General features: G+C 40.5%; 1 protein-coding gene across 1 annotated transcript; it reads right to left on the minus strand.

Moving 5' to 3' along the window:
* Window positions 1–429: 429 nt before the first annotated feature.
* LOC130629926 (uncharacterized) lies at window positions 430–1053 on the minus strand. Its single transcript, XM_057443303.1, has one exon. The coding sequence runs from the start codon at window positions 1051–1053 to the stop codon at window positions 430–432; it is 624 nt and encodes a 207-aa protein (XP_057299286.1).
* Window positions 1054–15790: the final 14737 nt, after the last annotated feature.

The following is a 15790-nucleotide window of genomic DNA, read 5'->3' on the forward strand; positions in this document are numbered from 1 at the left end:
AAAGCATGCAACTACCCGTTACAATACGATCCAACCTATACATCTTTTTACTCCAGAAAGCATCGGTGGCACGTCGTTTCGCATCACCGTGCTCTTCCCCGGGTTGCAGCAGATACAAGTATAAACCATCCTCAGGTAGAGGCTTTTCCTCTGGATATTCCTCGCCTTTTGCGAGTCATCCAGCTTGATAGCCTTGTTAGGTTTCATACCAATCATGACAGTCTTTGTATTATTAAGACTCTTGACGATGATATACAGGTGCTTTACCCAGGTGGTACTGATCTCATCGGATGCTAACTCCTGGGGATCCTGAGGCTTAAATAGTCTCTCTACAAGCGATGGAACAACCCCATTTTCCCGATATTTAATCGGTATCTTGTGATCAATGTGCCACTCCCCATGGTTGTCCCAGGTCATACCCTCGGACAATTAAGCTTCAATATGGGATTGTAGGGTAGCGATATCGCACCCCAGATACTCCTGGGAGCTGAGCTCCTTGTTTCCCTTCAGGGCATTGTGGATTCGGCTGCCTACGGCACAGGCCAGATGCCCTGAAGGATCGTAAATGGAGCAATGCCTCCTTTGTTTTTGATGATGGCATATGCCTGCGCCTCCACAGTTCCTGCATATTGATCTTACCCTTTGATGCCTGCAGATGCTTCCACCCCCGTAGTCCCCGCATATTGATCTCCGCCTTTGATGGGGGCATATTTGACTTCCCTTACATTCCTTGCAGCGATACCTTAATTTCTTATGGGGGCAAATCTGACTTCCCTTGCACTCTTTACACTGCTTCCTCTGCCTTTCATAGGGGCAAATCTGACTTCCCTTGCACTCTTTACATTCGGACCTCCGCTTTTGATGAGGGCACTTTGTTCGTTTCTGTGACGCAATGGCTATATTCAAGCACCTGATGCACTGTTTGGTTCGTTGACCATTCCCCTTGATCCTTAAGTTGTTCAAAGAAAGATAGTTCTTACAGTGTGTGCATTCCCTGCTATCCTCCATATTAACTCGTTTTTGCCCTTGGGGACAAACACAAGTTGTGGTCATTTAGTACTCCACACGATCAATCCTACCGTCCAGGACATTCAGCTGTGCATCTTGTAACAGATACACGAAGCACTTAAACTCACCGGTTCCATCGGCTTCTTTGGTGATATGCAGAGTGATTCCATCGCTCAGTCTCTGTAATGGTCTACCCGATCCATGTAGTATGTCATCGGGGGAGCTCCGGAAGTCTACAAACAGGGCATACCGTTCGCTAAAAAATTGTCCGATAGTTACATTGGAGTTCCCGCGTCTGCCAAAAATGTTGACGATCTGTTCCAGATGATCCTTGGGAAGCATGGCATGGCTGTATAATTCATTTGGCTCCCCTTCCGCCGTCACGCTAATCTCTTCAATTTTGGGGTTGTAAAACGTTTCGTTAACACCGGCATAGGTTTTCACTTTTCCAGGGTCTAAAAATAGTAGCAGTACGCCCTTGAAGGACTTAGAAGGACCATCAATCTGGATATTATAACTAGTATCCGATTTCTTCATAGTAAGCACCTTTATTATCAGGATTCGTTCATAGGGTAGGGCAAGTCTTCAGTGGTGATTTTGTCGAATTCGAGTCTGATATTACTAATCTTATATGCAGAGTCAGCTGGCTTAGCTCCTGTACTCCCTACGGCCGCCGTCCATGTATCCTTGATGACGTCACCGTAAGGGGCGAAATTGATGATGAATTGCAACCGGTCGTACAGGCCTGCTGGATATAGGGGGAGATCCTGGGTCAATTCGAACATTTTTCCAATGGGAATACAGGAGGTGTTACCATAGGCTTTAACGATGGCCTTCTCCTCATCTGTCCCCACATGACCGGTTGCCTTGACCTGTAGGGCCCTGATCGTTCCGTCGTTGGGATTGATACCCTCCAATATCAGATTATTATTACGTTCGAACTTGGATAGCCAAAGATCCCTATACAATGCCAGGATATTGTAATGAGAGATATTTTGAACCTCCTTGTTATTTAATGTAATGCGTAGATTTTTTACCAGACTTCTCCCTATATTCGATACGATCGTACGTGTCGTGTTGGTCCCGGTCAGCGTCACTAATAGGCGCTTGAGACTACCCGGGATAATGACATCATTTTGTGGCATATTTGGAACATCAAGGTACAGATCTTCTTTCTGGTCAATGGTTGATGGTGTATGTGAAATCTGTACTCTTTGCCGGCGTCCCTTCATACCAAGAAGCTGCTTTCTCTCCGCGTAAGGGTCCATCAATGTACCATATGCGTTCATTCTTATTTATTATATGGCTGTAAGTAGAGATGGCTGATAATCCGGTTTTCACAAATGAGGAGGATATTGGTAGAGATGATAAAGGCGACAAAGAGGATACCCAACAATCAACGCAATTACACGATGTTCCGGGGACTTCAAAGCCGGGACAGCAGCAGGGAGGTACACGTAAGGGTGGGGTGAGAAGTCATGTGAGACCACACTTTTTGAATCGAAGGTTGATAGCCTATATACACATCTTAGAGACGGACTCGGTATGACGCCCAAAGCAATGCATTACGATAGGTTCCGAATGGAGAAGGGTGAACTTATTATAAAAAGGCTTGTAACGGGAAAAAGATCCTTACCGGAAGTAGTACTCACATTGCAAGATGGTAATTTCCCAACTATTGGACAGTTCGAAAAGAGGCTGGGTATTGCGCGTATCTTCATACAATAGGCTTTGATAAATATCAAACACCCAACAAAGGTAGTAGGACAGAGACCCAGAAACTTATCCGTGATGTTAATGTCCTTATGAATAAGGATGAGGATGATGAGAGGACCCCTTTGATAAGGCCCGAGGTGATGGAGATGGAGACGATTGAGAATATTCAAAATTTTGCCCACGATGTAGAGGGTTATATAGATACCTCATTTGCGGGAATTGACGATGATGCCTTTGTGATCGATATGAGATCATTAAAAGTCGAAATTGAGACCCTTCAGAAGAATATCAAGAAGGCGAGGGATAAAATTATAAAATATGATAGCGACATCAAGACGAAAATGGGTAAATTGAAAGAAGAACTTAAGAAGCAGAACGCCGGGGCGAAAAAGCCTCAGGAGATTGCGAGACTGGAGAAAGATATTGATCAATTGAAGAAGGATAAAAATGTTGCACTCGGTAGGCATGGTCTAATTTCCTCCGAGGTTTTTAAGCATCTACGGAATATTAAGTCTGAGTTGATGAAAATCGCCGGGGATGACATGCCTTTGCTTGGAAAGCTTAAAACACTCTTCCGTGAACAGGGGATAACCAAAGCCAGCATCGTCTCTGCTGTAGGTCTACCAATTTTCACCATTGTCCTTGCCGTTATAGGGGGAAGTGGTGCAGCAGTAGGTGCTGCAGGGGGAACCACAGGGGGTGGTGAAAAAGGGTTTCTGCCAAAGCAACTTGAAAGACTTGGGAACTTTCTTAAATATCTAGCAGGTAAAGCAGGTGCTGCATTGCCGGGTATTATAGGTACAGTGGTCTCCTTCCTTCTAAGAGTAGCGTCAACCATCGTTACATATGCAGCTAAACATCTGTATATGGCTATTGCGAGAGCTGCCGGGCTTGTCGTGCTATACATAAAATAAGCCTTATTCTTTTAACCAAATATAAGCTAGGATGAGACCTACCCCTGCTATAATTATGGTGGTCTTGGTATCCTCATGCTGATTTTGTGGGGGTTGTTCGGGTATGGGGGACGATGTTGTAGGTCCGGGAAGTGGTATGGCATGTATGGTATGATCGGGAGGTATATAAGGTATGGGTGGCGTAGTGTGCTTTGGGGGTAGGGTATGCCTAGAGAGCGTAGTATGCCTCGCAATAGGTTTGTTATTCAAGTCAAGCCCGATACCAATCATCGCACTTGCAGGGGCAATCAAAATATTATTGTTATACCCGACAGTTTTGCCTATGCGCAGATTCATGTTGGAGGGCAACATGTAGACGTGGTGCATTACAGCAAAATTTACGGGCGTTTGGGCATATTGCAACACCTTCTGGAATTCCGTAATATCATGGTTTACTTTCTCTTGACGTTCTACCATAGCCTCAAATTTCTGTACTAGAATTTGCCTTGTCGTATAGTTGTCTGCATTGGATCCGATGAGAGATGCCTTGGCGCCTGCCTGAGACCCAAGCAACAGGACCACATAAACCCGGATACTCTCGCTCAGCTTGGTCAACCCTTCCGATGTTAAGCCTTGGCTTGTTGGCATGGTAAATTTGACCCAATCCCCATCAACCTGCGGCCACCATCTACCAATTTTCAACGACGACATGACGGCCTTAAACTTGTACAGACTATTGGGATCTGCGCCGTATTCGCGGCATACCTGTGCGTATCCAAATGTGGAGTATGGGTTTTTGTACTGTGAAAACCCATCATCAAAGGGCATGTGTACCTTCATCCTGGCAAGGATGCGACGCATGTGGTAGTAGACATGGAATTTAAAAATGCTGTTGATGAGAGGTACCGAGCCCGTCATGTGCTGGGCACATATGCCTAATGCGGTGGTTGCACAATGGGTGGCGAAATTAACCTGGATATTCCAGTAATCAAGCGCTTGCCCTTTCCACCCCACACTAACGGGGCCATCGAGGTAGGTTGTTGGAACTTTGATGGCATACTTGGTAAATTCGGGAAAAACCACAGAGATATGGGAGTCTGTACTCACGTACAGGTTCTGGTGTTCCAAATTTGTAACACCAGGTGGCCATTCGCCGCTGTTACTTTTGTACTTTGCAGAGTGGTTGTATTGGTATATGTTCATTCCTTTTCTTGTTAGAAGAAAGGAGACGAAACAACTGTACATCACCGATATCGATAAACCTACTATATTCGAAGACTACCTGGGACAGGACACCCGTATAGCTCTAAAATCCATCAGTATCAGACCGGGATGATTGAACCTATATAGCAACAACGATATCACTATACGTAAAGTAGGACCCGACCAGAGGGTAACTCGAATTGAGATTATGAATGGCTTGCACAAATTCGAGAATATCGCGGCTATTATCAACAGCCAGGCAGAGGGAAAGATATCACTATTTGTTTTGAAAAATGCATATTGTAGGCTCAGGGTTGGTGACGGGTATATGGTAGTGATCTGTAGGCAATTGCAAGAGCGTTTAGGATTAACCTATGACCACGCAGAAAACATATTACAAAAAGGGTGACTACGATGCCATATATAAAACCGATATATACCAAAAATTACGACTTATTTGTCCACAATTGGAAGAAGACGACTGCCTATTGGATGGTAAAAAATCGAAGGTTCTGGCCTTGCTTCCTACCAAGGAGCTAAACGCCTGGGGGGATATATTAACCTGGAGTTTTGATACCCCCGTATACCTTTCACTGAAGGGGTCCACCGACCGTCTGGAGTTCATGCTAACGGACGTCTACCATCACGAGAAGAACGTCACGTTTTTCAATATAACCATGTGCATTTTGATAGAATAAAAGAATGAGTGATATCAGCAAACTTTATCCGAGTTTGCCGAGTGCACCCGCACAGGGCCCTGATCAGGAGGAGGGACAGATTTTCAGGTTAGAAATAAATAGAGTAAATAGAACAATATCTCAAAAATGAAATAAAGGAGCGGAATAGATTGGCGAAAAAATTCAAAATGCATAATACATGGGTACGCTTCTGCGACCATGGATTGCTTGACGTGAGTGTAATCACGTCGGGGCTTGGCATTAGGGCTATGACATCAGGTGTGGGAGTACCCCTAGCCTGTACGATGGGGGGGGGGGTCTCGCGATTGCCGCCGGAATAGGCCAAGCCGGTCTCCGGAACGCCTCTAAGCGCCTGCGTGTTAAATCCAAAAAACATGAGGGCATAAGGCTACCCGCAGAGGCGAAATTAAACTCCATCGTTGACCTGATCAGCAAGGCAATAGAAAATGGTTTTATCAGTGACCATGAGTATAGCCTAATTAGCCGTGAAAAGGAAAGGTATATGTTGCTCAAGGAGATTTAACAGGATCGTGAATGCTGTCAACGAACAGGAGAGAGCCCAACTAGTTGCCAAGGGTAGGGAGGAGGGGAAGGACGAAATTTTAAAAAAACACAATCTGTGCAATATGCAAGCACTATGTAGAGTCCCCATCTCAATATAGGCCTTAATTTTATATATTTTATAGGCCTTTTGGACCTATAAAATATATGGTTTTCTAGTCCTCGCCCAACAGCCATTCTTTTTTAAAATACTTATACCGACATTCTGTGATATGTACCTGTGGATAGTGGGTTTTGCCTTGTACATATACCGATGAAATACCTAGGATGGAACTGACCTGGCAGGGCTCATCGTAGGGTACCGGCATACCCTGGAACTTGGTAGTAATTGTGTCCTTGTAATATTGGAGTTTAGCATTCATATAACGATCCTTTTTTACAGGCTCTGTCGTCAATTTTAACTCCTCGATCTTTTGCCATACCTGGCGGTACTTCTCAACCCAAGCGGGGTATTCCTCAAAATCGAGGCTCATTGCTGGTACTGCATTGGCGTTATACCGTGTCACCCCATGTGCGGACCAGATTTTTGGCGTCTTTACCCTCAAAGCTACCACAAGGTCCTGTGTATGGTATCCTACTATATATCGTTTGTCATTACCTCCGTTAGCAGGCCTGGCTTCTGATACAGTCAGGTATTCTACATTGATATCATCGATATTTGTAAACGTGGATTTGGATTGACAAGCTCATTCTCAAATTGTAGCATTCTGTTTATTGTAAATTTTGAACGACTTCAGAGAATTACATGTCATTGTATATGCACAACCACCCCTGTTATGTGTGATATATTCGTGATAGCAGTACCAGCATAACATTTTACCATTTACCACGAACCTCCGACCACAGGTACATTTGTCATATGCATCGAGTACCCTTTCACAGTCGTCACAATGCTAATTCATTTATTAGGATGTCAAGGCGAGCCTCCAAATCCTTAATTCTCAGTTCATTAGACCCCTCCTTCTCCTCCTGTACACATGCCGGGGTTACAAGTGGTAGGGAGAGACCGATAGCGGTAAGGAAGGTCATGAATAGCATAATTTTTAAACTATATTGACAGTTTATACACATCTTTATTAGTAATATTTATCTTGCAACATTTGCTGTAAGATAATGTTTCAGGTCAACCCCCACAACTTTTTGAGACCTACCTTTTCATCCTCCGAAAAGCACCAATCGATAACGGAAGTGAAGAGTGGAGTAGAAGTAGTAAAGTAAAGTTAGAAGTAGAAAATGCATGCTAGAGTTCTAAGTGGATTGGAATTCAGAGAAAGTAATAACTTTGATATGTTTAGACGTTCCGTTTTTATGCCGCTGAAGCTACGTGTTACCTTTTTATGTAGTACACTTAAAATTGTCAAGCAAAATCGCATTCTCAAAAAAAATCCATTAAGGCTTCAAATTCTTAAAGTTTTGTATTTTACCGCGTTTTTTTAAAAAATAAAAAAGCTAGCTATAGCTAAAAGCTATATTTGTTTACATTTTTATTTTGCATAATTAATGACCTAATGGTGGGTAACTCATGTATTTGTTCTAAAATTCAAAATGCTACATAAAGCTGTTAGCAGGCTAACAAACTAATTTGCTGGGGAAACGAAAAAATTTGATTTTTTGAACTCACTGTTATCATTTTCACATTACTATTGCCTCTCTTTATAATGTGTTTTACTAAGCATTAGATTAGTGGTTATAGCTCTCGTACTCTGTGCGGGATACCGGGGTTCGATTCCTTTTGACAGCGATTCAACATGGGCGAGTGAATGTTACCATAGCCCCGGGTTAACTCAAGCCATGTGAGGGAAATTGGGTAGATGGCACATTGTGTGGGGCGTTGGATGTTGCCGGGAGTTGTCTAGTTGAGCGCGGGCCCTAATTGCGTAGCTCAAAAAGAGCATTAAATACTTTAGGACTCTCCATCTAATCCATGGCCCCTCCTGGAAATAATAGACAGGGTATATTCCTCCATATTTGTCTATCTATCTATAAATAGCTAGCTATAGACTCAGCTAAGTCTCTCCAGTTTAAATATATTTAACTGGGTGTCTTAGCTGCTGTTAACTTTTGTTAGCTGCTAGCAAATAGAACCTTGGGTGTCATCAAACGAACGTTTGAATGCAAAACCAAAAGCAACTTGTGTATATTGTACAAATCCCTAGTGAGACCCCATGTTGAATACAGCATACAATCATGGAGACCATTCCTACAAAACGACGTTGATAACATAGAAAAGGTCCAGAGAAGATTTACTAAGATCATCACAGGTATTGGTCATCTACCATACGAAGAAAGATACTTAAACACTGTAATTTGATGTCTCTGGAAATGAGAAGATTAAGAACTGACCTCATAGAAGTATTTAAAATAATGAATGGGTATAAAAATTTGAATCCAAATGACTTTTCTCAACTGTCTGAGAATCCACTGACAAGGACACTCAAAAAAGATATAGAAGCCTCATAGTAGGCTGGATAAAAGAAAATTTTCATTTGTTCCTCGGGTTATTAATGAATGCAACTTTTTACCAGAGAAAGCAGTGTCTGCTACTTCAATAAATAATTTTAAAACTTTATTCAACCACATTTCAAGACTGTTAGGGGGCTTTATACAAGTCAAAGAAGACTGCCTGCCCCAGTTCTAAAACGACCACCGATGTTTGCCTACTAAAGACCATACCGGTGGATCCGGTAAAATAGCCGGTTAGTTAGCTAATGTTAGCTTTAAGGCTCCATCCCATATCTTATCTAGCTCTAACCTATGAGTTGCGTTGTTATTCGTATTTTTTAGCTATCTATACCTACCTTAATTTGAGCATGAATTATGATGGAACAAGCTAGCTACAAAATTTCTTCAAAGACTTCTTGAACCTTCAGGATAATGTGACACATTATTATGCCCATAGAGAATAATTTTTTCACATTTCCTGTAAACTTTACAGGGGGACTACAATATGACAATTGGGACGAATCTTATAGAATTTAAAGTGTGTGTGTTAAGTGTTATTTTTTATTGTTTTGTTTCTGACATCCTGTTAAACTTTTGTCAGCCTACATGTAAAATGCCAGGTTTTTTTAAAGGGGTTTTTTACATTTGATTGGCAATTTACGTGGGTTTATGACTTTGGGTTAAAAAAATTTATGAGAAGAATAAATTGTTTGTATTGTAAAGTGCTGTTATTTGACATTTTGTGTAAACTTTTATGGAAACAGACCACATGCAATATAACGAAAGAACAAGCAATTTCTTGTGGCTTTCAACTTTATTTCTCTACTTCTACTTCTTTACTTGGACTTTTCTTTCTCTGAATCATTTTTTGCCCTTTTTTAAGACGACGGTGTTATAGCGAATACACACTTTAATGGAGTACCGCTATACGATGGAGAGCATGTCGAAAACAAGTACGAAAGAAGAACTGTAAATATTATTATTTTTGAGAATAGATTATGTTGAACACACGTGTCCTCAGTTTTTAACATTGGCGACGAGAAATTATATTTTTAACGAAAGATCCTAAACAACAACAGAAATTTACTTCATTATCAGAAGAAATTAATCTTGGTGTAATTCGTGTGTATTACAAACTATGGCTATTTCAACTTTAAACCTTCCAACTTTTCCAAAGTTTGATACGGATGATTTTACTACAATCTCAACTCGATGGGAAAAATATAAGAAACGTTTTTTAAACTTGTGCGTCGCTCTGAACGTTGAAGAAGACAAGCAGAAATTAGCCTTATTGCTTAATTACATTGGTGAAGAGGCGTATGACATATACGACAATCTTTTAGTACCAGGTACAGATGAAACGTTTGCAAACGCCATTACAATATTTGATGGATATTTTTCACCTAAGAAAAACATCGATTATGAAGTGTATGCATTTAGAAAACTAAAACAACACCCCGACGAAAACATTCATCAGTTTTACATACGGTTGAAACAGCAGACGAATAAATGTGACTTTAGAACAAATTTGGACAAAGAGCTTAAACAACAAATTGTGTTATCTACTCATAACAGCAAAATTCGTAAACACGCATTTAAGAATACAGCAATTAGTTTAGCAGACTTATTGATTTATGGAAAACATTTGGAGGATGCAGATCAACAAGCCGATGATGTAAAGCGTTCGATGAATCCACAGGAAGAAATTAACCGACTTACAAAGAAACTGGAAACACTCAGAGGTAAGAACTTGTCGAGCAGAGGGAATAGCAGTAGCCGAAAAGATAACTATAAAACATGTTATAGATGTGGGAACGACTACCCACATTCTCAGGCATGTCCGGCCGAAGGGAAAGAATGTAATAAATGCCACAAGATCGGTCATTTTGCCCGTTGCTGCAAAAGTAGTGCTAGGGGTCCGATATCTCGAGGAAGGCGCTTCGTGAACAACAATACGGCTACTTCTGATTCCTCTGACTCTGGTGCCGAAAATGTGAACAGTTTAAATCTATTTATGTTATCTACCGCGGGGAATGCTAACAACAACAACAATAACTGTATTGCTAGTGTCCGTTCTAATTCAAATACACACTATGAGTCAAAAGTTTCGGTTTGCGTTGAGAATAGTGAGATCAAAGATTATGCGTCAGTTAATTCTATAGAAAGATTTTATACAAAAGTGAAGGTAGAAGGGGTCACACCAACACGATTCTTAATAGATACCGGTTCTGCTTTGAATATTTTGAACACAAAAACATTTCACAAAGTGAACGAAAATTGTGGCGGGAAACTTCGCTTACAAAAGACAGCCACCAAGGTGATCACATACGGCTCGAACGAACCCAAATTAAAAGTCCTCGGAAAAATTAACCTCGTTATCGAAAATAAGCACCGCCTTAGAACAAAAGATTTTTATGTAATTAACACTGACCACAAAAATCTTTTAAACGGCAAAACTGCCCTCGAATTAAAATTAATAATTATGCCGAAGGATGACGCGATTCCTTAAAAGAAACCAGATAAATCTAGAAACACAAACAATGCGGCATATAAGATTAATGTGGAAACAAAAAACAGCACGAGGGAGAGCAAAACAAAACATGCCCAAAAAGTTCAACCACCTACTAGATTACGTGCGTTGATTGAAGTTTACAAAGAGAAGCTTTTTAGCAATAAGATCGGCAAATTTACGGATTATAAGGTCAAACTACATATCGACGAGAAAGTGACACCGGTCACACAGGCGGAACGACGTATCCCATTTGCACTAAGGCAGAAAGTGAAAGCAGAGATAGAAAAATTACAGCAACAAGATATTATAGAGGAAGTTAAGGGACAACCGACGCCGTGGGTCAACCCAATTGTTGTCGTACCCAAGGGCAATAACGGTATTCGCATATGTCTCGACATGAGATGCACAAACAGAGCGATAGTAAGAACACGTTATCCCACGCCTACTGTTGACGACCTACTTGTAAAACTTAAGGACAGCAAACACTTTACTAAACTAGACCTTAACGCAGCATTCCACCAGTTAGAACTAGACGAGTCTTGCAGATATATAACAGCGTTCCGCACACAAGACAAAATTATGCAATACAAACGATTAATATTTGGTGCAAATAGTGCTTCAGAGGAACTACAACATACGATCCAATCAATACTTTCAGACATAAACGGTGCAGATCATATTGCCGATGACATACTAGTTTACGCAAAAACGACAGAAGAACATGACAGAATCTTGACACAAGTGTTTAAGACACTATCGGATAAGGGAATAACATTAAACCTACACAAATGCTTGTTTGACCAACATAACCTTGAGTATTTCGGCTATGTGTTTTCAGCAGAGGGGATGAGACCAAGTCCGACAAAAATTAACGGTCTTTTAAACGTCAACCGACCTAGAGACGTCAAATCATTAAGAAGCTTTTTGGGGATGATTAATTATTTGAAAAGATTCATTCCGAACTACAGTACCATTACTTATCCTCTCCGACGTTTAACGCGAAAAGATGTAAAATTTGAGTGGAATACAGAATGCCAAGAAGCGTTTGTAACTTTGACAACAACATTATCCGAAAAGTCGTGTCTGTCATACTTTGACGAAAACAAAGAAACACTCTTGTTCTGCGATGCAAGCCCAGTGGGAATTTCAGCGATCCTACTTCAAAAAAATTGTAAGAAAAATGACATAGATGTGATATCTTACTCTTCAAGATCACTTACGCAACCGGAAATGAATTACTCCCAGATAGAACGGGAATGTTTAGCAGCGACTTATGCATGTGAAAAAAACAATTTGTACCTTTACGGAAAGCACTTCACACTTTTTAGCGACAACAAAGCATTAGTAAATATACTGAACAATCCCAAATCAACACCGCCCCCGCGAATTGAACGAATGATGTTGCGACTACAGAGGTACAACTTTAAAACAGATTACGTCAGTTCTGCAGATAACATATGTGACTACCTAAGCCGAAATCCAACGTCTATTGGCACAGATACAAAATACATCGAAAAACACGTTAATTTTCTCACGTCGTACGCAACACCAAACGCTTTAGACATTAATGATATAAAAACCGCCACACTAGCTGACCCAGCATTAAAACAATTGATATTAATCATTAGCACAAACAAATGGCGACATCTGAAAGAAGCTCCAGAATCAGACGAAAAAAAGTTATTAAAACACTTCCACAAAATAAAAGATTCCTTAACCTTGAATTCAGAACAGAATCTAATACTGAAGGACAAACGAATTGTATTACCAAGAATATACCACCGTACAGTAGTTAAACTTGCCCACGTTGGTCATCAGGGATTATCAAAAACAAAAGCCCTTCTGCGAAGTAAAGTTTGGTTCACCGGCATGGACAAACTAGTAACAGATGAAGTAAACAACTGCATTCCATGTCAATCTGTCAGCAAAAAATCTAAGCTACCACCCATCCAGCCAACAGAATTACCGGCTCGTATATGGCAAACAGTCAACGCAGATTACTTGGGACCGCTCCCTGACAATAAGTATGCCTTAGTAATGATAGATCAGCGGAGTAGATATCCTGTCGTGGCATTCACAAACAATACCACAGCAAAGAACTTCACCAACATTTGTAACGATACCTTTGCACACTTTGGAAATCCGGAAACACTTGTTTCCGATAACGGACCGCCGTTTCGTTCCAGTGAAGTGAAAAGATATATGGAAAAGAGGAGAATATATCATAGGAGGGTTACGCCCTTATGGCCACAAGCGAATGGCGAGGTCGAGAGATTCATGTTACCATTGACGAAAATAATCTGTACAGCACACATTGAAAACAAGTCGTACGTCGAAGAAGTGCAGAACTTCTTGATGGCGTACCTTATAACACCTCATTCTACAACAAATATTCCTCCAGCCGACCTTATGTATAATCGCAAAATACGATGTGCTATTCCCGACTTTTTTAGCAAAGTTGACGACTCCATCGAACTACAGTTAAACAAAAATGACCAAGACAGTAAACAAAAAGCAAAAGAATATGCCGATAACAACAGATACACACAAGAACAAGAACTAAACATCGGTGACCGCGTTCTGGTGAAACAGAAAAAGATAAACAAAGTGACACCTCCTTTCAATCCGAATCCATACCACGTTACTGATATCAAAGGAACGATGATCACTGCGATGAATAAGGAAACAGAACACCAGATCACCCGCAACATATCTCATTTCAAACCAATTCCAGATACTGCCAAACATGTGCCAATAAAAATAGACACTGAGGATGAGGATGATGAGGAACACCATGTTACCGTTCACAGACCTGAACTTGAAAATAGCGGCCCCAAATCTACTTCTAAAACAACCATGACAAACAACTCTGCGTCACAGCGAACGTCGAAAGAACCGCAGTCGAGAAAGACATATCCAAAACGATATAGAAGACCAATACAAGAATGGAAAACACACTAACCAATGAACTTTCAAGACATCTGTAGATAGCAATTCGACAGACGTTTAGACAGACACGTAGTTATGTTAGAAATTTATGTTATGTATAGGACAAGTTGCTTCTCTTTTGTTTTGCTGTTTCAGGGGAAGATGTTATAGCGAATACACACTTTAATGGAGTACCGCTATACGATGGAGAGCATGTCGAAAACAAGTACGAAAGAAGAACTGTAAATATTATTATTTTTGAGAATAGATTATGTTGAACACACGTGTCCTCAGTTTTTAACAGAAGGTACCTTTTTTTGTTGTTGTTTTTTTATTGTCGAGGGTAACCATTTTTCGGGAGTTAGCCGTTAAAATTATTTTAGCAAATCAAGTTGCTTCATTTTGATCACGTGATGTTAACAAAGTAAACCCGCTGGCAAAATGGACATAGTTTTTTCGGCGACTTCAAAGAAAATTTCTGCTACATCAAAGGAAAATGAAGACATCCACTTTGCCTGTTACAGACAGACACACGGAAGCTCTGTATTATTATTGTAACTTATTTTCGTAGTAATCGAGGCAAGTTACGCATGCGCCTGATAGCGCATGCTTGAATAGAACTTTCCCGCCTATTTTTACTCACAAGTCAATTCTATTCGTACGGGTTAGACGATTCACAGAGAAGAAATCATGTCTAGTGGTGAAAGTTTATCAAAAGGTCAGAAAAGACGGAGAGAAGACACATCTGCTCAGGAAAGTCTTTCTCTTTCTAGTATTAAAAATTATTTTGACAAAAAGTTTAAAGATATCCAAACAAAGTTTGAAAAGGATAATCACAAACTAACAAAGAAATTCAAAAAGGAAAAAGAACTTTCTTTTAAGTTTAGGGGAACAAAAAACAATACGAGTTTAATGAATCTATTCGACGTGACCTTGAGACGTTGGGAGATCTGATAAAACAAGGCTCAAAGCACAGATCTACAAAAATGTTGCAGGAGATAGTTTCGAATATTGAAAAAAGGATCAAATTAATTAAAGTACTGACAGATCTATTGTAGGGTGGAGTACCGTCGACGAACACATCTCAGATGACCTGGCTAACGACTCCGCAGACGAGCAAAAAATTAAAGCTGCTGAGAATCGTGCCCATCAGAAAAAAGCAAAACACATTTAATCGCCCCAGAAAATCAAAGTTTTCGGATTTATCGTCAACGATCTCCAAAGCTCCAGTTAAAATCCAGTTTCGGAATGCTGAATCAGACTTCGGACGAGTTGTTCACCCCAGTGCGACTAGCTTCGAGTTAACAGGAACTTGCTTCAGCTGCGGAAAAAACGGACACTGGCGAAAATACTGCCCCGAAGCTAAAAGATAAAAGTGCATTTAAAGATAGGTTAATATTTCCTTTAATTTCGTCTGAAACATGTAAATCAAAATCCAATAATAAATTTGAAAGTGTAAAAGGCAATTTAAAAAACAAAATTCCCTTTTGGGAAACCATAAAAGCGAACAGAACAATTATAGATATCCTAAAACATGGCTATAAAATTCCATTCTTCTCAACCCCGAAAAAAGACAATTTTGAAAATAATAGATCAGCTCTCATGGAAAAAGAATTCGCTACTGCTTCAATAAAAGAACTGCTTGAGAGTGGAAGGATTCGGGAAGCTGAATTCACTCCTCACGTGGTGAACCCATTATCCGTTTCTAATCAAGGTAATGGTAAAAAACGCCTTATCTTGGATTTAAGACATGCAAATAAGCATATATATAAAGACAAAGTAAAATTTGATGACTGGAGAGTCATGGAAGAATACTTAAAGATGGATAG

This window comes from Hydractinia symbiolongicarpus, chromosome 2 (genome assembly GCF_029227915.1).
Source record: "Hydractinia symbiolongicarpus strain clone_291-10 chromosome 2, HSymV2.1, whole genome shotgun sequence".
In the NCBI taxonomy this organism is placed as follows: domain Eukaryota; kingdom Metazoa; phylum Cnidaria; class Hydrozoa; order Anthoathecata; family Hydractiniidae; genus Hydractinia; species Hydractinia symbiolongicarpus.

What these genes read in the sequence shown, in the direction of transcription:
- LOC130629926 (XM_057443303.1), bottom strand. Translation starts at nt 1,053, where the DNA reads ATGACCACAACTTGTGTTTGTCCCCAAGGGCAAAAACGAGTTAATATG.